This window comes from Linepithema humile, chromosome 1 (genome assembly GCF_040581485.1).
Source record: "Linepithema humile isolate Giens D197 chromosome 1, Lhum_UNIL_v1.0, whole genome shotgun sequence".
In the NCBI taxonomy this organism is placed as follows: domain Eukaryota; kingdom Metazoa; phylum Arthropoda; class Insecta; order Hymenoptera; family Formicidae; genus Linepithema; species Linepithema humile.
Genome location: NC_090128.1, coordinates 6,888,115 through 6,909,251, shown reverse-complemented (window position 1 = coordinate 6,909,251; position 21,137 = coordinate 6,888,115). Strand labels below are relative to the sequence as shown.

Sequence of the window (21,137 nt, the reverse complement as noted above, 5' to 3'; positions counted from 1 at the left end):
CTACGGGAAAGAATAATTAAAATCTGTAGCACCGATGTTAATAATATTGATAATAACAAAAATAACGAGTGTTTCTTTTTTTTCAATTTTTTTAATCACTTTTTCCGCGCGCCATTCTATAACAACGCAACTCTTTCATTCACCTAACGACATTCAACGCGAATAGATCGATAGAATTTAATTTGAAATAATTGAAATACGATACATTTTTCACGCAGATCGAAGACGAAATAGACCATTGATTAGAGAACCAAACTCTGTTTCACGATTGACACACTCTTACAAGCCATCTTATTTCAAATTCTTTAAAAATAGACGATTTTATGGACTTCCTCGATACCCCGTAAAAAGGCTGCTTGTTGAAACAAAATGCCCAAAGCGTGAATGTTGATTCTACAGCGTTTTGTCTTCGCAGAACAATAGTGCGTATTTGAAACGATCCGAATTACGGAGTTGTAAGAAGACTCACGCGCGAGTGAACGCCTACTTCGAACGAGTGAACGGGCGGGCGAGCGGGCGGGCGCGCACGTGTTTAAACTCACACGCGAGGCAGAGGCGAAGAAGTAAGGAAGAAGAAGACGGAGAAAAAGCGAGACCACTACGTTCTTACCTACGCGCATCACGTCGCGTGTAGGACCAGCGCGTCGCGAGTGCATTTCATGTACTCCTCTCGTCCCTGTTGAATGACGTGACCGCTGGAGAGTGCTGTATATGAAAGAGAGAGAGAGAGAGAGAGAGAGAGAGAGAGGAGGGTAAGGGAGGGGGAGAGAGAGAGAGAGCGAGAGAGAGAGAGAGAGAGAGAGAGAGAAACATGGAGCAAGGCCTCTTCTTCTTTGTGCCTTAAACCGGTCGCCTCGCCGTCTTAGCGCCGTATTGCGAAATTTTGTCCTATCAGTCTCGCGGAGCAGGTTCGCGAAATCCTCGCCTCTCCGCGATTTGTAGATGGCAGATAGATTTTTTGCTGCTGTCGTAACGGAATTCTACGTATCCTATATATTAATTATATATTCTCGTCAATTTCAAGTGTAACCAATTAAATGTGTGAAAAATTAAATTTATTTACCACAGTGATTCACGGATTATCGCGCGCACTATTTGTACTTGCCGATTTTAAATAAAAATAATTTTGAGTGTAACATTATACGTACATATTTTTTTAATTTTGTAATATAATAAGCAAATATGCAAATATAATGATATGATATAACGATTATGTGCTCAAATATTCATCTTAAACAATATTTTAGAAAAAATAATAAGTTTATGACGCGGGATTCGATGTGTGTGGAGGATATATAAGAATTATAATTCTTCAAAATAGGAAACACTTGCCATCTAGATAGACATCTCGTACATAAATCTTGTTTCTAAGGTTCTTCTTTAAAGATATTAAAGTACTAATACTTCAGAGATACGATGCATTTCAAAGTACAATAATCCGATTTTTTTTTAAATACATAAACCGTGTTATTTTATATTAGATTTTAGTGTTCGAGACGATATTCAGTTTGGAACGTGATTTTTCGCTTTTGCTAAATTAAAATCCTATTGAGATGAAAAAGAATTAAAAAGAGCAATAAGTCAGACATTTCAGACCAATCCTTGATATGAGAAATCGAGCATTTCATTCTGCAAAAATTAATTCTTTTCAATTTTCATGTTAATCTATCGACTTTTTATGTATCAACCATCGTTCAACCACCGGTGTCTTCGCTGTTCGGCATTTTAACGTTGAACGACGATCTCGCCGCGGGAAGCGTATGTCAATTTTAATTATATAGATTGAGAACACCGAGAATTATAATATCGCCGAAGGTAACTGCCGGCAGAGTTAGTCGATTATACTTGTCACAATTTTTCTGCACGATACGCGATCGGCGGCTTAATGATGATCGTCCTGAGAGACCGTTCCGAAAGAATTCTAGGAAATTTCTCGCACTTTTTGAAACAAATTTCCCGACTGGGAGCAATATGAATGGCGAAAAATTCTTCGGATAAGTTCTTGCCGATGTTTCGACGTTCGCGCTTCGGACCGTCCATGGTATATATTTATATCTCTATCTCCACTTGTGAACGCATTCGATCGCCAGCGGTTTGCAAAATTTATGGAAGCTATTCTGTCCCGTCTTGATCTTGATTTTAGTGCCACCGGTTCAACACGCAGTCGACCGAGTTGTGTCGAGGGACCATGACGTAAGTCTCGCTTCCTGTTTGCCCGGGTCGGCTTGACACCGGCACGACCACTGCTTCACCGCCCGACCTCCTGTTTTTTGCAATGCTCTCGACGTATTTGCAATAAACTTGCGTCGCGCACGCCGGCACCCTTGGAAACTCAATCTTCCAGCCTCTAGCTCCGAATTAATTTCTCCTTAACTGAGGGACTAGGAAACCCCTCCAACGACGAGTTTTGTAAATAAAACTGAAATGTACGTGTATATTTTTTTTCTCTCTCGTATAATCTCAATTTGTTTCCGTGAAATAATAAGTTTATAATTTGAAGGTAGTTAGAACATATAAAAAAGATACAATTGCAGAGCTTAGAATTTGGCAGTTTCTTGTCAAGTTTAAATGTCACGTCTTTAAATTAATTTCGAGAGTTATCGAAATAAAATTCTTCAATTAAATTTGATACAAAATAAAATATGATATACGAAAACACATCAAACATTTTCTCTATCTTTCGAGTTTTACTTTCTTTTTAATCGAGTTGATTCTTGAAAATAAATATTACAAGTGACAAGTTCTGTGCAAGTTTAGAACCCACAGCGTTACGTATACATTTACACAAACGGGTCGAACGATTATTTTATATTCGTCACAGTGGATTATAAATGAACCATAGAAAATAGGACTGAATTTTCTTTGGGAAAAAGTGGAAATTTAATTATTTCGCCTACTAAACTGCCTCGTCGTCGTAAATTGTTCGAGAGAGCAAGCGGCTAGAAAACATTTGGATGGCACACTTGCCTGCCTCATCCTTCGGCCGCTCTCTTGGCTTGAGCCGACAGTCAATCATTTAAGGGCCTTCTCTGCCTTATGGTTCTTCGTCACTCCTTTGATCCTACCCTGTAATATTGTTCCTCCCCTCCCCTTACTTTCTCGAAATGTCAGCTCGAGCCGTTGTTGCGTCGTGCTACGTTCTCGTAGGGACGCTCGTCTTCTCAGTTTCGCTTTCCGTCGTTGCCGCTTCCGAACAACGATTAACTACCCGCGTCACCCAACAGCAGCTGTTTCGTTCCTCTTTCGTAAAACCGAGAATATCGATCAATTATCTTAAGTAACGATATTGATAACGCCTTCGTGCGTCGATTATTATTTTTTTATTTTTTCAAACTTCCGTAGGTATGTGAAACATAGAGATAGGAGGAGAGAGAGAAAGAGAGAGAGAGAGAAAGAGAAAGAAAGAGAACGAACGAACAAACACAAAGCAGAATAGCTATACGAAACGGAAAAGTTGTTGGACAGTTTTCTCGACTTCTCTTCAAACTTTTCTTCTGTGACCTTCGCAAAATAGAACCTTCTCTAATTGCAGGCGAGCCTTTTTTATTTGAATAATCTGTTCTCTTTTATTCTTGCATAACGGTTCTCACATCATTTTTCACATCTGACTATTTTAAAGAAGTAGAAAAGAAGAGTAAGAAAAGTAGAAAAGCGCATGAAAGCAAGGATAGGAAAATTCCTCTTCAGGTAGATATAAGAAGAATAGAGACTACAATTTAGAGAATAGCCTGCCATAAAAGTGAATGAACAACGAAAAGTCAGTGTATACTTGGACGAGAAAATATAAACTTCTGCGCGTTAGTTTATACATTTGTAATATTTCATGGAATTTTAATCGTTTTCTTTTGTGTAGAAAACAACATTTTTTGATACGTATAAAAAAAAGATATGAGAGACGATTATTGTTAATCACAGCTGCTCGGTTTTCGGAATCGTCATTATCGAGATGTTGCTTAACGTTAACTCAGATTAACTGGATTTGATATCTCCGTCTTTTCGATTTACATCGTTCCCACAACGCCGACCATCGAACGTTACTTTGCGGGGAAAAGCGATGCAAATTGCATTATTGCGACAATTAAGGTGGTCCTTTAATATGGCAGCGCAAAACAGTCTCTGTAGAACTATTCAGCTGCAACAACGAGGAAAGTTGCAAGACGACGCTTCGAAAGCTCGTACGATTGACTATAATATCGTTTGCGAGCGAGTTTGACAATAACTTTATTTATTCAAGGGATATTTCTGACTCGTAGAAATAGTAATAATTGTTATAATTGTGATCTACATTATTATAAATGTTTTCCAATTAAAATAAGATATTTTGTTAAAAAATGTATTAACCATTGCAGTTTTGAAAGATGTGTGTGTGTGTGTGTGTGTGCGTGAAGCTGTTAAAATTAACTGTAAACCGAGGATTGATTTGTTACCTATTTGCGATCTCAAAATTTATTGAATATAATAACCGCTATAAATAATCCATTAAAATAAGTGTTACTTCTCTAAGTACGCTCTACATCCTTACATCTGTATGTATAATGACAAGTATACCGTGATTAATATGCAACTTTATTTCAACAAAACGAAACTTCACATTTGTTAAGATTCATTTCCGATTGCCTTAGTTGATCGTTTTTGCTCGACTCGAAACAAGGGCGTTCAGTCGGCTAGGCGCTAAAATTTGTTTCAGCGGCGAGAGAGAAAGAGAGAAAGGACGAGCCGGCAACAATCGACCTGTACGCGGCAAAGCGAGAGGACATAAAAGAAAGGACGTGGGATAGAGAAAGAACGACGAGTTAGGGGTTGGGAAGGGGCAGGATGGAGATAGCACAGGCATGCAACAAAAGTAGATATCGCAGCGTGATATCGCTCGAGTGCGCGCCCGCGCGCATTTCTGTGTGCGCGAGAAAGAAGGAATGAGAGAATGGATAGGGAAAGAGGAAGGAGGAGAGCGACTACGAGGAGCGAGACCTGGCTCTAGTCGGAGGCAGAACTGGCGAAGAAGGAGCCTCTAACCGCTGCGTAAAAAGGTTTTTGCAAACGAAACTTTGCAATTACTTAAAAATTTGAAAAATGCAGAAAATTCCGCAGATTTTAGAATGTAATATATTAAGGAAATTTAAGAAGCCAAGTGCAGTATTATAAAAATCTATCTATATCTTAACGTATACAAAATAACGTTATAAAAAATTGCGTATTAATGTTTTGCATTCTGACGATGAGTTCATGTTGATAAAGATATCGATTCTGTTATCTCTTCTTTTATTTATCATACAAATCTACGTTGTCTCTTGTTAATCTTTCTCTAGCATTTCGCATAGTTTCGATCGTTTCGAAAAGATTTTCGAAACTTCAGAGTCTTCTTGTACACAAATCGTAATAACTGCTCGGGACGAACGCCAAATTTACAGGAAGAATATGCTATTTTAACCGTCCGCTTTTATGCCCACCTGCGTTTCGACTATTCGGACACTATTCTCATCGTATATCCACTATCCCGATTTTTCGCCAAAGACCAACACTCTTCGAAAGGCCATAGTCAACCCCGACTATTAACATCGTTCACTCGGTAAGATACCTGATACCTGCTTCAGTATCGGGAAGCACATCATTCGTCAACGAAGTCCGTTTTTGTCAATTACGCTTATGCTTTTTTAATCGGCCGTTGCCGGGAGAGCTCTACCTTGCTCCAAGTCGAGCAATTAAGTGGAATGGCGCAACTGCGTGGAGTAACCTAGTTGTGTGCCTTATCTCGCATCGGCGACGTAGCGTGCGAAACGCGTGTATCTCTTTGGCGCCATCATTTTTTCCCCTTGCGACCGATCGTTCCCGCGATCGTGGATAGTTTTAACCCTGTTCGCTCGTTCTCTCATTCTTGCACCGCGACAACGCACTTCTCGACGGGATATTTTCCTGCAGTCTCTTAAATTACCATTCTGTCGAGTAAGCTCATAACGGATAACCGGATAACGCTTATTTGTCTAAGTGAGAAAAAATTTTGATATGTACACCAGACGTCAATAATGTTTTCCAGTTCAGGACTTTATCAGTCAAAGGCATCGTGTTCAAATATTTGTGTATAACTTTTCGTAAGAAGTCTAAAACTACAAATTCATTAATTTATTTACTGTAGGAGTTATCGTTAATATTTCAGATTACATTTAATCTTTCACACATGTTGAACGTCTTCAGATATCAAATTGTGAAAAATAGATTTAAATTAGTTTTTAAATTATGATGCATGAATACATGATATCTAACGATCCTAAAAATCCTAAACTGAGAGTATAAAGCATTGTTGATAACTAGTACAAATAAGATATCGATCTTATTGATAACATATCAGAAAATTAAAAAAAAATTTTGAATTTTACAACGAAATAGACGATAATAATATCATATTTCGTTGAGACTTAAAATCAATCGAAAGATGAATAATCCAGATAGATTTTTATATTTCAAGATGATACTAAGTCTTGTTTAACGAAATAAAACGGTCAGAAAAAAATCTAGCCTTGATAATGTTTCGTTGTGATATATCGATATGGTTTAATTCAACGGCAGTTCTTAAACGAGGTTAAATTACGTTTCACTGCTATGTCCAGCGCGCGATCGCACCTGTACGAACGCTACTCGCGGATACGTCGATCTGATAAGGTCTAACCACCCCGTGGCAAGCATAGCAGATAGGGTGGTAATGCCCGTAGTCGGATGCGCTTTTCGAGCCGCCACTAAAGACGCTTTTCCGTTTTTCGTGTCGACGTCGAGACGCGTCGCCGCCGCCGGTGTTCGCCGGTGTTCGAAGACGCTTCGTTACATCTTTAACCATCCGCGTAAAAACTTTCCTTTATAAAATAATCTTTACAAGAAAAGGGCAAAGTAAATTGTTGTTTTAAATGTCGAAATCGAAATTCTTGTGATTAAAAAGGCGTACGGCGATTCTGAAACGTTCCAGTATGATGCGTGACGATGCAAGTAACGACAGAGTTCTCAATTCAGACAGAGTGTGTGTGTGGTCGCTAAATCCCTTCCAAACGAAACTATCGCTCGGCAAACACACGAACCGAGCCGAAACATGTGAGGAATCGTATGGAGATGTAGAACTACAACTTCTGAAGACCCACATGACAGTATTCTCCCTTTCTCCATTTGGACAAAAAGATAGAGACACTCGCTCGAGGACTTCACCTTGTTTCTTTTCAATGCTGTCCGTCATAGCTAAAAACGCCGCGTGTCCCCTTATTCACGCGTGTAACCCAATTTTCACACGCCGTTAAATTCCGTCAAGAAAACGACCAAAAGAAGCGCTCTATTAGAGGCACAAATAGCCAAAGTGGTATACACCGAAATGCCGCCTCTGCGAGCGAGCGAAACCAAAGTCACATCCCGCCGATCTTCCTCTTCAAGAGACCTCCTACAGCAATTTCCGTGCGCGCAGATACGTATATTTTGTCGAAATGTACCGCGTTCGGCAACGACGCGCGTAACACGTGAGCTTCTCTTTCGCTGCCGGCTTCGATAACCCGAGGAAGGTTACGGGAAGCACGGCGAAAAATCGTAAAGCAGTGAAAACGCAACAACACCACGCGCTACACCGGCAACGACAAATAATAAATCGGCACTTGTCCGCGGCGAGGTAGCGCGTAGAGGAGAGAAACGCAAGATAAAGGGAGAGAGGATGGAAGCAAAAGAAGAGCGAGAGCGAGAGGACGAGTTTCGAGAGAAAGAGAGAGCGCGAAAGAGGAAAAGAAGCGTGGCTTCGCCTCGAGTAGAAGAAGAAGCGGACGAGGAGTCTCTCGTTCGGATAGAGAGGGCGGGCGGGCGGCCGTAAGGAGTAGCGGGAGAGAGGAGGCTGAAAAATTCAGAAAGACACCGAGCAAGAAAAGGAGGCGGCGAAGGCGGTGCAGGGAACGGGAAGAGAAGAGGGAGACGACGAAGGAAGGGGCCGGCGGGAGGGAGGTCGGCCGCGGTGCGCGGGGGCGGGCGAGAGGGGCAGAAAGCGCTCTGAAACTCGTTGTTAAAGCCGATAGAACGCTACTACGGGCTCGTCGGCCTTGCTCGCCACTGAGCAACATGTATATCTCCTTTATGCTAGGTGATAGAGGAAGAGAGAGAGATTCGTTCCTTCTTTTTCTCTCTCATTCTTTCTCTCTCTTTCTCTCGTCCACTTCCTATATATCTGAACGCGCGGGCGCGCAGATACGAGAGTTCCACCCATCTCTCTAGCGCAAGCATATATACGGGGTGATCCGTGAAATCGTGACCGACCGATCGATCGGTTTTTCGTTGCTCTCTTTCTCTCCCGTCACGCTCGACGTCCGACTGCGGCTTCGGGACGAGAGTCCGCGATTCGGATCACTCGCCTGAATTTCGATGGTAAATGAGTCGAGCAATCTAGAGCCTTTTCTCGGCCAGTTGAAAGTACGAGTAGTTGCCGAATTAGAAGCAAGGCGGCCGGAAGCAAAGCGCGCATAAAATAGCGAAATTGTATTATTTATTTGAATTTGAAATAGGCTCCACTTTGTCACAAATTTTATCCAATTTGTCCATTAGATTTGCGGTCGAAATTTTCGAGACACCCCGTACATAGTAACGACGACGGGGTCTCCCGTCGTCGTTAGAATTTCTCGAAGGCGTCGGTCTCGGCCGCGCATTAGAAACGCGAAGTCGTAGCGTACGTTTATTTGTCATATGTATCGCGGCCGTGGTTCTGAGCTAGGTTTGGCGCTCGGTATAGGTTAAGTTAGGTCTAGTTTACTCCAATTTACGAACGACGGGCAGTCGCGGCACAAGGAGAAGGAAAGAGAGAGAGAAAAAGAGGGCGGGAGGGGGGGTGGTTGAAAGAGAGCGGCCCTCGGGACTTTAATTTCCCCGACGTACGGGGCCCGATGGTTTAAAAGCGCTCCTAAGAACCCGCGGGGCTTTATGGGGGTATGCCAGAATTAACCATTAACGTGTGATTGTACTGGCGGAACCCCGCCGAAACTTGACACCGCGATCTCTCCTGCTTGCTTGGTGCCAAGGCTACGTCGAGCAGACGTGAAACATAGACCGACTTGTTCGATTGGTCTTAAACGCGGGCTAGAACGGAGCTAGCCCGAACGCACTACGCGGATAACGAAATGAGAAGTTGGTTCGTTGCGAGACATTTGATAAATAGTTGTGAGTCTAGAAGGAGGGAAGAAAGTAGGACTCTTTAAACTGATCAATATTTCGAGAGAAGAAATATGATATTACATGAAATTTGTAATATAGAATAGTAATATATAAATAAAAAATATATACGTAGTATGTGTGTGCGTAGTAGCATTTTAAAAGCTTAGGAATGTTATAAAGAATATTATAAATCCATTTTAGATTAATGAATTATTGAGATAAAGAAAGCCAAAACGTCAGTTGGTCGGTCGAGCGATTAAAGCGATACGAAAAATTAAATAAATTGATGGGAGAAACGTTTCATTTATTTTACTTTTTTTCCATATTTAATTCTGTGTCTTTTATCATATGCGAATCACTTATTAGTATTTTGTGCTGTGATATATACAAACTAAAAAGTATTGCAATAAATTATCGAAACATTTCTGCTATAATCTAATCGTTTTTTAAAAGGTATAAAAGCTTGTTTCGACTCACCGCATTTTCGACGCGTTTTTTTCCAAGTACGCATTCTTCATTCTCGCTGCTTTTTATCGCATTCTTGTATCTTTCTTCGGATCTTCAATGTCAGCAACGAGCTCTGGAACAAACGAAGAGAAACATTTAAAGTCACTTGAAGAATCGGCCAAAATTTTATTGTATCTTGTTCTCTCTTGATAACTCTTTCGGAGTGAAATTTTGGGAAGTAAAACCGTTGATAATCATCGCATAAAGCTTGCGACAATAAAAACTCACAATCGAAGAGATTCGCAACTTCGCAAGCATACACTCTGATATCGCTTTTCTTAACATTACTTGGTCAACATCTGCAGAACTTTAATCTCTTGGATATTACCTTCATTATTGCAGATACTAACGAAATAATGACTTCCCCACCGTTATAGCTATTTTATGGTCAATATACGCAAGGCTAGCTATATATGCCTAGACCTCCTACCGTCAGAACGTAGAAGCAAACGGAAGAAAATGCAGTTGCAGACTTTTAAACGGACGTACTGCGCGAGCAAGTTACTCTTTCTTATCAATATTCGTCAATTTCATTTGTTCAAAATACTGACTTTGGTTCCATGTTTTTCTCTCTCCGACTTGACAAGCAGTTGAAGTTTTAACCGATACGTATCTTATCTGATACATATCTGTATTTCACTTTGAAGATTGATTTCTTCCTGAAAGTTACTTTCTTTACTCCTCTTACTTTCTTTTTTCTCCAAATTTATTTGCCTATTTATCGATTATCGCGAAACCAATATCTCTCACCTGCGTTAGGTCTAGCCCTAGTGTTTGGTCAGCTTTGTTTCAGCTGCCTTTAAGGTCGCAAACTTAATGTATGTCACTCGCAATGTATATGCATCGGCTATTTTCAAGGTCGGCATTTCTCGCGACGTTGTGCGCGATTGTGCACTTAGCAGACACGGATTTCCAGAAGTTTGACGAGAAAAAGCCAAGCAAGAGAAGGAGAGAAAATATCGAAGCGCAGAGCAAAGTCATTTAATTCGGGTACACCCCGTGAACGCGGTATCGCATCGCGGACGATGGTGGGGCGCCAGTTGCCTAGCGACCTGCCCCGGGAAGCCTCGTAGTCCTCGGGCGCACTTTGTTTGCCGTAGCCCCGAAAACACAAAGCTTTTCGTGCCTTTACGTACGATGCATAGCCGTACGATCACGGATCATAGTGTAAATGCCGGACGAACGGCGTAAGAATAGTACGCGGCTTTAAAACTTGGTCCACATGCGAGCGTCACCTTCGAACTGCAGGTGATGCGGATATTAATGAAAAACACGACTGCATTTTACAAAGTAAGCTATAAAGCTTACCTTCCTGGCGGAGAATCATAAATCCCTGATATTACGCAATTGTAATAAATTTTTATACGTAGAAATCCGATTGATTCAATAGCTGTCATTGTCACTGATTTGACGAGTTTGCATTGCTGGCATATCTTTAAAGATGAGCATCAAGCGAGACACCGGATAATCATCTGCAACGGATAATACCCGAGACCGTCTCTCGATCTCCACCTCTCCCTTCCCCGAACGCGTCTCCTCCTCCTCCTCCTCCTCTTCCTCCCGTTCGAGTGAAAGTTTCGTCGGGAAAATCGCGCGGATGGATCCTTGATCCTTGATCCTCGACGGCTTGAGAGAGTAAATGGAAAAGCGTGTGAAATTCCGGAACGGCCATCCACTCTCTCAGCTCTCTCGTCCCTTTAAAGTCAGCCTCGGATGCAAATTACTCGACGAATAAACTATACCGATGCGCACAGTTTTTTTTTTTCCCCGACCATTTCTGAAATAGCTCGCGTATACAATTAAGACGCGCAATTTCGTCCTACGTCGACACTTTGATCGACAAATACGGATGACGCCTGTGTTTTTATGAGAGTTACGGCATTTGCGTATGATTTTATTTTCAATTCAATTCCTGTTCGTGGTTTGTGCGCGAGCAATGTGAAATACGCGAAAAGCAAAATCTTTTACTCTTTCGATGTTTTCTGAAAGAGAAATATGCCTTAATATCCGAATGCCATAATTTTCACAGAAACGAGAGTACGACTTGCGCACGACTGCCTGCGGCGGGTAAAACGTTAACGGGTGGTCTCTCTATCGCTTCACGCTAAGGATCACTGTTGCCGCTCAAATGGCATGTAACAAGAACCCGTAGTAACAACAAGCGTGGAACGAGAGGTATAGTCGCGTGGAACTTCGGGCTTACGGAGGAAAGGCGCGTAAATGCCGCGCTACCTGAAAATACCGTAATATTCCATTCAGAGTCGCGTTTCGTTCCGTAACTCGCCGAAGATACATCGCGTGTGTCCTTATGCGATGACGCGCGCGACACGATGAGTATAACGAGCAACTCGAGTAACGCAAAATGCATTACTCATATTGGCGCTCTTTGCTGAGTGCTGACCCTGATTCTGGGAAAGGGATGAAGGAAGAGACGGTCGGGTCCTGGAATGCTGCCCCTAGCTTAAAACCCTCGTATACCTGTCTCTCTCCAACGCTACTCATGTATTCTTGTTCCTCGTTGATCTCTTGATGCTTCTTTCTCCCCTCCCTCTCTCTGTTTATCTCTCTCTCTGCTGTTTGACCTTCTCGCTCGGAGAGTTCCTCCCTCCATCTCTTTCTGCCTATCTTCTAAGCTAGAGTTTCTTTCTTCTCTTTTCGTCTTTCGTCGTCCGCCCCCTTCTCCAGCTTTTCTGCCTCTCGCTGCGTTGCCTCTTCTTTCGTCTCTCGTCCTTCGCTCTCCCTCTACGTCTCCTCTCCGCATCCGCGGACCCTTTCCTTAGCTTCCTGTCTTCCTTCGACGGTGCGTTCTCTGTCTGCTTTGGAGATTGATGCTTTTCTTTCTCTCTTTCTTTCTTTCTTTTTTTTTGCTCGTTTCTCTCCTGCGTTTCTTTGAGTTGAGATTCTCGAGTTTTTACAACTAGAATTTTTTGGTATCTCTCATTACGTTTCATTAGCTTTATCGAACAATAATTAGAATTCCTGGGAAGATAATCCGAGTCGTCGAATGTGTACAATAATCCTCGACAAGTTTCGTTATCTCAGAACGACAGACGAGCTGACAGAAAGATATGAGGCGACAGAATGATACGAGCTGGGAGAATGTGTTAGTACGTTGCGGAAAAATTCTTCGTTGCATGTCGGAGGGATTTCGTTCGATTCGGTCTCCTCGGCCAGGTGCTCCGGCGGTGAGCGAGCACTATCAGCAAACGCGGGATCCGTGTGGGTCGAGAAGGACCGACGAAGGAGTCGGAGCGCGTAGGTAGAACACGGCGCGAGAGGCATTGAAGAAGGATAGGAGAGCCTGTCTTCTCGAACTGAGCTCTTCTCGGGCCTGAAGAGGCTTAAGGACGCCGTTGGGATTCGGGCTCTCGGACCTCGATTTACAGCCTCGAACACGATTTGCTGGACGTTGCCGGCTCGTCTCAAGCGCGTTTCTAGTCATGCCGAGATGAATAATATTCAGGCGTGAACGACGTATTCGGTGCGAAAATAAAAACTTTAGGACTTCATTCTATTAGCGCGAAGATCGATCTTTTCGAATTACAAAAGCGAATTAAGTCGCTGTTGCATCGAACTCCATTTCTTAAAGAATCTAATTTCTCTCGGAGTTATCAGTTTCTTAAGGAAGCGGAGTTACAGATTCCAACTGTTGAAATCTGGCAAGTAGAAACGGCGGATCTTCCACGCGGCGCGTTGCTGGAGATCGGAAATTTCGGCCCTCGGAATAGCGCGGGATTGTGTGTGGAAATGACAGCCGGCTCGGCTCGGTCGCCCCCATCATGTTGCGTTGGATGGGAGGGAGGGGGCGGAAGGGAGACGAGGGAAAGGCGCGGGAATCCCGGCCACCCTCTCCCCCGTCGCCTGGGCTGCATATATCGACCCACCGATGGCAGAGCAGAGTGTGCACGACCCCTGACTCGCGCATACATGTGAGAGGAAGAAAGAGAGAGAGAGAGAGAGAGAGGGGGGGGGAGGAGGGGGGAGATGAGAGCGAAGACTCCTTAACCCTCATCCGCGCGTTGTCATGAGGGTGAAATTTGACGGACCGACGGATAACGGAGCGGGCGTTTTGGCCTGTTATTGTCGATCACTTTCTCGATCATTCTTAGCGCAGCTGATAACACGATTGTTGCGAGAGCTTAATGAACGATAGTGTTAGAGAAAGACGTAAAAGTTTGGAAGAAATACAAACGCGCTTGCTTTGTTGATAGCAAAAAATAGACGAAAAAAAAGTAATTTCAAGAATTAAAAAGAGAGTTCTTAGAACTAAGAAAAAAAAGGTTGAAAAGATCCGTCGAAATCTTGATTTATCCTTCGATCCTTCAATAATAAATTTCTTTCATCGTAGCAAGAAAGGAGAGACCAAAATAAAGATAGAAAAATCATAATATCAATTCGTCTCGCTTAATCTTTTGAAACGCGAATCCCCACACTATCATATTCTTGTAATTATTTGAAATTTTATATCGTGACGAATGAGCAATTTAATGATAAAGTTTGTCTGCGACGATGACGTCGAGCAAAGCGGAAGTCGAAAGGCAGGTTTTCCGCTGATCGCGGCGTAATCAGAGTCACAAGGAGGAAGGTCGCGATAATCTCGACCCCATAATTCGCATATTCCTGTGAGGAGAGAACGCGTAGGGGGAAAGAAGAGGGGATGAGAGAAAAGTTGGAGGTGTCAGATTTTTACGAGCACCTGTTCACCATTTTCCCTCCGCGAGGAGGGCTCGCATCGTCAGGTAGACACGCGGGGCTCGTGGGGCCCCCGCGCGTAAAGGTACCCCTATCGACTTGGAAACCTGTTCTCCCTTCTCTCTCTCTCGTCCATCCGACCCTTCCGCGGCCCCCGGGCCACTCCGCCGCTGGCCGGCGGGAGCGATGGAAATGAAAAATTAGGCCGTTGTCGGGACCTCGCCTCCTTCGGAACTCGTCTCCTCCCCCGTCCTCCTCCACCGTGCCGCGCGCGCTGACTTTTTCGTCACCGTCATTTATTTATCGCACGCCGACACGTACGTACGGGGTGTTTGTAAAACACGCGGCCAGATTTCTACGGTGCAGTCGAGTAGATGAGGAAAGTTCCTAGCAGCTAACGTCCAGAAGAGCTTCGTTAAAACATTACTCAAGACTTTTCGCTAATTTCCAGTTTTTCATAAATGTGCAAAGTATCCCAAATTAATTTACGTTTAAAGCTTAACTTCCGAAAATTTTTTCATATTTAATTGCTCGACTGTTGCTCGATTTCTTCTCGTTTCCGTTAGAGAAGAATCCACTCCAATATAATAAAAAAAATGTACAGACAAAAGCAATTTCGAGAAGTCTGCGACAATTTATGTATTAAAAAAGGATTCACATTTAAAGGCGTTTCTTATTCGAGAAGATCACCACTAATTATGTCTTACATTATTACATCATCGATAATCACGCTTAATGATTTACTTGTAGGCATGCAATAGAAGATAGATAATAATTCCGTATGTTACACGTTTACAAATAATTCCAATCTAAGATTTTAACTCGAAACAATCCACTAAAATATTCCATTACACGCGTTGCTATACAGAAGTTTGCGAAAGAGTATCAGTAGCTGATAATAATTCGCGCTATCGGCGTTACACCACGTGTATTCCTCCGAACACGGTGTATACCATGCTGTGGATTGACAGGTTATTGGCGGTTAGTCGTTATTGCACGCGTGCACGCAGCTACGATGGGGCGAGTACGCGATTCTCCGAGTCTGCGTAAGCGCGCGCGTGGGCACGCATGACCGAGCGCACGCGAGGGCGCGTCAAGGATTGTGATTAACTTTATACTTGTATCTCGACTGTAACATCGTATAGCTATTTTCCCTGTGAAAATTGTGCGCGCGATATTCATTATACTCGCGCTCATACACGCCGTAGTGTTTTGTTTGCACGAAGCGATAGACGTAGTCGGAAATTAATCTTGGGCGGCGCCGAACTTTTACTCTGTGGATGCAATAAATTCAATTCCGTGCTACGTTGCGTTACATTTATTAGAGTACACAGATTAGCGTACGTTTGTCCCAAAGATACATGTCTACAGCTGCAAAATAATTAATTGGAATTGATACTTTATTCAATGAGACGCTAGATGCGAACGATTCAATCGATCGTGACTGCTTACTCCAGATTTCATCGCACATCTTCTTCTCGCGTTATTCTTTAAAATTAGTCGTTTGCCACGAATGTAAAACCGATCTTTTTTTACATTATTTATATATTGATCAATCCTCCGGACGTCTAAGTGCGGTGTACTTATGCGGTAACTTGAGAAATTATTGGAAAAAAGTAGAAAAAATTTATACAAGCAATATAATTCGGAACGTTAACCAAACGTAATCCGTTTACCGATAAAATTGAAAAATTGCAGCGTTAAAGAGGGTCAAACCGACGGGTCTCAAGACCGGATATATCGACCTTACGACGATTGCCGCGCGCACACCCTTAGGTGCGTCTCTCGATCTCTCTCTCTCTCTTTCTCTCTCTCTCTCTCGCCCTGTGTACCTAAGAGACTACATTATGCTTGCCGACCTGTTGCTACCCTTTCCTACCTCTCGCACCCTTCCACTGTTCCTTCCGACCTAATCCACCCGCCGCTATGAAACGGAACCCCCTCTCCCTCTTCCTCTCCTCCTTCACCTCTTTCTCCTTCTCCCCGTGTGTTACTCTTCATGTTTCTGCCCGATCAGCTCATTGAAGCCGCTCTATATTCTTCGTTGCGGCCTCCTCTCTGTTTTACTAATCATCTTTTCCCTTTTCCGATTTTTTTCAAGCTTGTTGAATTATTTTGTGCCTGATCAACTCTCTAGTCTAGGAAATACTACAATACTATCGCGTTATCGTTCTACGACACACATCGATACCTTCGATTCGATCATTTAAGAGTATAAGTAATTTCTCACTCGTGCATCGCGCCGATATCGCCGGCAACGTTATTTTCTACCGCAGACTCTAAACGAAGATTTATAGGCACGAACGTTTGCCGCACGTGCATCTACGGGGTGTCCCAAAACGGCTATAGTATCAATAATAAATTTGGAGTCGATCTATTTTTCCTTCTTTAATTGGAATGTCGAAGCGGCAACGATCTTTTCGTGAAAATCCTTGTTATCTTACGATTAAAGTCAGCGAGAATCTGCGACTGAAATTAAGATCGCGAGATCCTCCTCGATGCTTTTCATACGCGCGCTCGTCTATTATTGAAATTAATGTCATGTGTTTTTTTTTTATACTCTGATTACAGTCTCGGGAGGGGGTGGTTCGATGTTCCCTCCCGTGGCCCAAGGTGGGGCCGGGGATCGTCCCGTGGGGGACACGGTGGCACGGGCACAGCAGACGACCGGCCCCGCTACGACGACCCTATGGCCTTTAGCACCTGCGCAGCCCAATCAACTTTCAAATCAACAGTTCCAGGGCATACCACCCCTGGCAGCTACGCCTGCGCCCGCACACAATCAAGGTTCGCATTAGATTATACGCAGGATAAAATAAGATATCGTAATCATGCTTTAAATTGAAAGCTTCGCATTATTTTACTTCGAGAGTTGGAATTTTGGCGATATTAGATGATACAGGCGTATTGCTGTGTTTCGTCAAAGAGAGCGGAGTCCATCCTCCTTCTTATCGTCAAATAAACTAATCATTTTAAAGAAATTATTTATTGTACTCTATATTTTCTCTCGCGGCGGAGGTAAAAATTCGGGAAGCTGGGAAAGGATTTAAGAGTTCGAGTTTGTCCGAATTTGAATATTTCTCCCAAATATATTGTGAGGGATTTTACTTGTTTCCATTTACGTAAGGCATATTTATTCACTATATTGCAGTATTATGTGGATCGAATGTTTAGATGATCTAATTAAAATCGACTGTAATTACGGAGTTATTTAATGTTGATGTAAAAACTGCAATAAATGTTTATTTTGATTTTAATCTATTTTTTAATCCTTTCTTCATGATATTTAATATCGAACATTCGTAAAAATACAAAAACACTGTAGTGTATTCAATTGAATTTTTGTCAAAGTTTATTTCTAAAATCTACAAAAATACCACTGTAATTCACGGAAACGAATTTCTCAACACATTCAGTGGTATTGGCATATATATGTGTTATGTAATATTCACTATTGATCGGTCGTTTACACTTGACGTGTATCACGCATATCGAGCTGTATCCATTCTCGAATTCAAGGTGTACGAGAGCGTTTTTGTCAGCCGAAATAGCTCAGTTGGGAGAGCGTTAGACTGAAGATCTAAATGTCCCCGGTTCAATCCCGGGTTTCGGCAAAATCTTTTTTTTTTCCATCTTCAACATGATATTTAAAAACACACAACGAATGCTACATTTTATCGTTTTACGTAATCTTATCAATTTCAAGATATTGATTTTTTTCATTATCAAGTTAGCACGCATTTATCACAGTTTAGCATAATTAAGGATTGCATTTTTTTAATATCAATTACTGCGTTTAATTAAATGAGTGATTACTATCTATTGAAAACTGGAAAAATTTTTATTATTATTTATATTGCTTATTTCGCAAATAACTTCGCTTTTAAAATGTTATAAATCTCGATAACATGCGGATATAAACGTTATGAAGTATTTAAATATTTAGATTGAAATAACAAGATTTTCATATATATAACTAGACGCCCCGCTTTCAAAATAAGTGATTTATATATTGAATGAAGAAAATTCTAAAATATTTAATCTCTTTGAAATGATCGATTTTACAAATAAACAATAATTTTATGATGAATCTTATATCGCGTGTATTATGTATTTTGGAATATTTTAATTTTCGATCAGCGATTTCTCTCTCGGTTATAACGCATTTTTCATGGTGTCTGCGAGCGTCATCTGATTAAAAATGAAGTGTCAATAGTAACCTCTTAACATGTCGTTAATTATTTGATTTGAATTAATTACTAACTCTTCGACGTCTGGACGATGTTACAGGTGCTAATCGCTCCGGCACGCTGTATTCGTTATTCTCAGGGGGTGGCGGGGGTAGTTATGTTGCCGCCACCCCCGCCACCCCAGGGCAACCGGCGGCAGCACGGACTTATCACAAGGGTAAGTTTACAACGACTTCCTTTTCTTCGCTTTCTCCGATGGCCACCTTTGAGAGTACTTCTTGTTACGAGCGCGTTTTACATGTTCTATATTTAGCATTTACAAAAGTCTATCTTGAGTAATTAAATTACTTCCGCTTGTCCAGTGCTATTAAAAATTATATCTTGTAAAATGCAACAGATAATCGAAAATTACTTCAAGAATAATTTCAATTTTGGAGTAGTTCTTTTAAATTAAACAATCAGACATCAATAGTTTTCTAATTGAAAAATAAACATGTAACAAATCGCAATTCGAAATAACATATATATATATTTATTTAAATCTCTTCAAATCACATCTATAAGACTTTCATAAGCGGTCGAAGTAAATCTTGATATCGAACAGTGAATGGTTAAGAACCATTTGGCGATCGATTAAGAATCACTTTTAGTGCTTTTCAAGTTTGCCGTCTCTTCGCGACTTTTCCGATCATCTTCGCTAACAGGGACAAGCCTCCCTCGGATAATTAAAATCTCGTCGGCGATTGGAGATTCGATTTTCGACAAGACTTGGAGGAGAAGGAAGAATCGACCCTCCGCGATGTGTCCCTCTGTACTCTTTTTTTTTTCTTTTTTTTCGAATCCGCTCTCCGTCTACTAGCACCGTTTCACGGAGCCGCGTTTTAAGTTACACCTCGGACAATAAGGTTGTTAAGGACTGAGACCGAGACCAAGGTGAGTGAGGTCTACGTGATGACTGAACGCACGCCGGGAATTCTATTTGGACGCGCGCGTTTTTCTTCAACTCCTCCGTGTTCTCTCTTCTACGAGTTTGCCGCTTTAATTGCATAATTGCTCTATTGTGGGCTGAACGACGGACCCGCACGGCTCATGAAAGGGCTCCGTGCGTTGTGTCATGTCGAAAAAGCGCTATACACGCTGCTTGCTAATTGATAACCCCGGAAAATATAGACTTTTCGATGAATGTCCCGAATCGATTTTTCCAAACAAAAGTTCGATTTCGTGATTTATAATCTTTCACATTTTTCATATTTCATGCTTCACCGAATACAGAACGGACAGGTAAGTGTAAACTGATGATTTGATGGAGCAAACGTAATAAAAAAAAAAAATGTTTTGAGAAAAAGTCATTTTTTCATGTATTCATTAAGAACAGAAAATTCCATATGTCGTTGTAGATATGAACGGGATATTTTTCACACACATTAATTTGCATAGGCGGATACGTATCCGCATTTAGATAAAATCAATAGTCCTAGCAATGGCGCAGCGCGCTGCCGAAGATATATTGCGCGGCCGCGCGCTGCTGATAGACACATTCCCTCGCGGAAACAGCGCGTTTTCCTTGCGAAACGCGTTCCGAAAATATTAATCACTCTATTTCAGCATTATATCTTTTTCTTCCCATGAAAACTGCAATCCGGCAATTTATCGAAAAAAAATATCCAGTTAGTTCATTATCGGGAAAATGTGGAATTCTAATTATTGATAAAATATGGGACTACAGTAGCTTTTTAAGAGCTACTCTCGTATATTTCAGCGATAATTAAAAGTAGAAAATCACGAAAATTTGTACTATGTGTTTCAGAGTTACTTGACGGTATGTTACAAAAAATTTTTAAAAATCTGTTATAATAAAAATTTATGAATAAAAAATAACACATTGCAATGGGCATTGCAGGAAATGATGCGCAGGGTTAACAGACTCTGAATGTCAGAATAAAAATAGTCTACTCGCGTATTTGTCATCGCATCATACCGTATACGCGGTATTTTCTATCCGTGGCAGACGAATGCTAACGTTCGCGGAAGGGCGGGTCGATTAATCGGCGGCGGATTCTCCAGTTTCAGAGAGCGTGTTTTCCGCGGCAGTCGGAGTGGGGATGAGTGGCTACACCTGGGGCGCTCCCACGCCACCGCCGGGATCGTACAGCCCCGTGCCCATGACACAGCTGGACCTGCTGAAAAATTTCGCGAACCTGGCACCCGCGGCCGCGGCCGCCGCCGCGGGCCAGCAGACCTTGAGTCTGCAGGGTGTCGGCGTTAACGTGGCGGGCAGTTTGCATCACGCGCAACACACGCAGCATACGCAGCACACCCTCAATCTCACCGGGTTTCATCATCTGCATCATGGTAAGAACTTATTTCTTCTTCACTCACATTCAAAAAAAATGAGAAGAAAATCCCCGGAAACACTACCGTGAAACACTATACAATACTGTAAAACAGCGTTCGGTTTTTTTTAAGGGATTCGAAGAACAATTCGAAAAGATAAATTTTCTGTTTGCACCTTAAATTGTTCTGATCTTTCGGTAGTATGTTGTATATATGTTGGGCACACACACACATACACACAGTGTATACAATAAATTTTCG

The 21,137-nt window shown here is 42.0% G+C and overlaps 1 protein-coding gene, 1 long non-coding RNA gene and 1 other non-coding gene across 8 annotated transcripts in view; 2 read left to right on the top strand and 1 right to left on the bottom strand.

The window, feature by feature from the left end:
- Positions 1-21,137, bottom strand: part of LOC105679730 (uncharacterized) — an 84,077-nt gene that overhangs the window by 4,772 nt on the left and 58,168 nt on the right. The window contains exon 2 of the long non-coding RNA XR_001101888.2: positions 9,631-9,733. This is a non-coding gene — a long non-coding RNA (uncharacterized lncRNA). The remainder of the gene's footprint in view (positions 1-9,630; positions 9,734-21,137) is intronic.
- Positions 1-21,137, top strand: part of wge (winged eye) — a 52,933-nt gene that overhangs the window by 6,651 nt on the left and 25,145 nt on the right. For all 6 annotated transcript variants that reach the window (XM_067361108.1, XM_067361109.1, XM_012379935.2 and 3 more), the window contains exons 2-4: positions 16,924-17,139; positions 18,643-18,759; positions 20,607-20,894. In XM_067361108.1, coding sequence (XP_067217209.1) covers positions 16,944-17,139; positions 18,643-18,759; positions 20,607-20,894 — 601 coding nt within the window. In that variant the 5' untranslated portion in view covers positions 16,924-16,943. The remainder of the gene's footprint in view (positions 1-16,923; positions 17,140-18,642; positions 18,760-20,606; positions 20,895-21,137) is intronic.
- Positions 17,894-17,966, top strand: TRNAF-GAA (transfer RNA phenylalanine (anticodon GAA)). The gene has a single exon. It is a non-coding gene; the product is annotated as a tRNA-Phe (tRNA).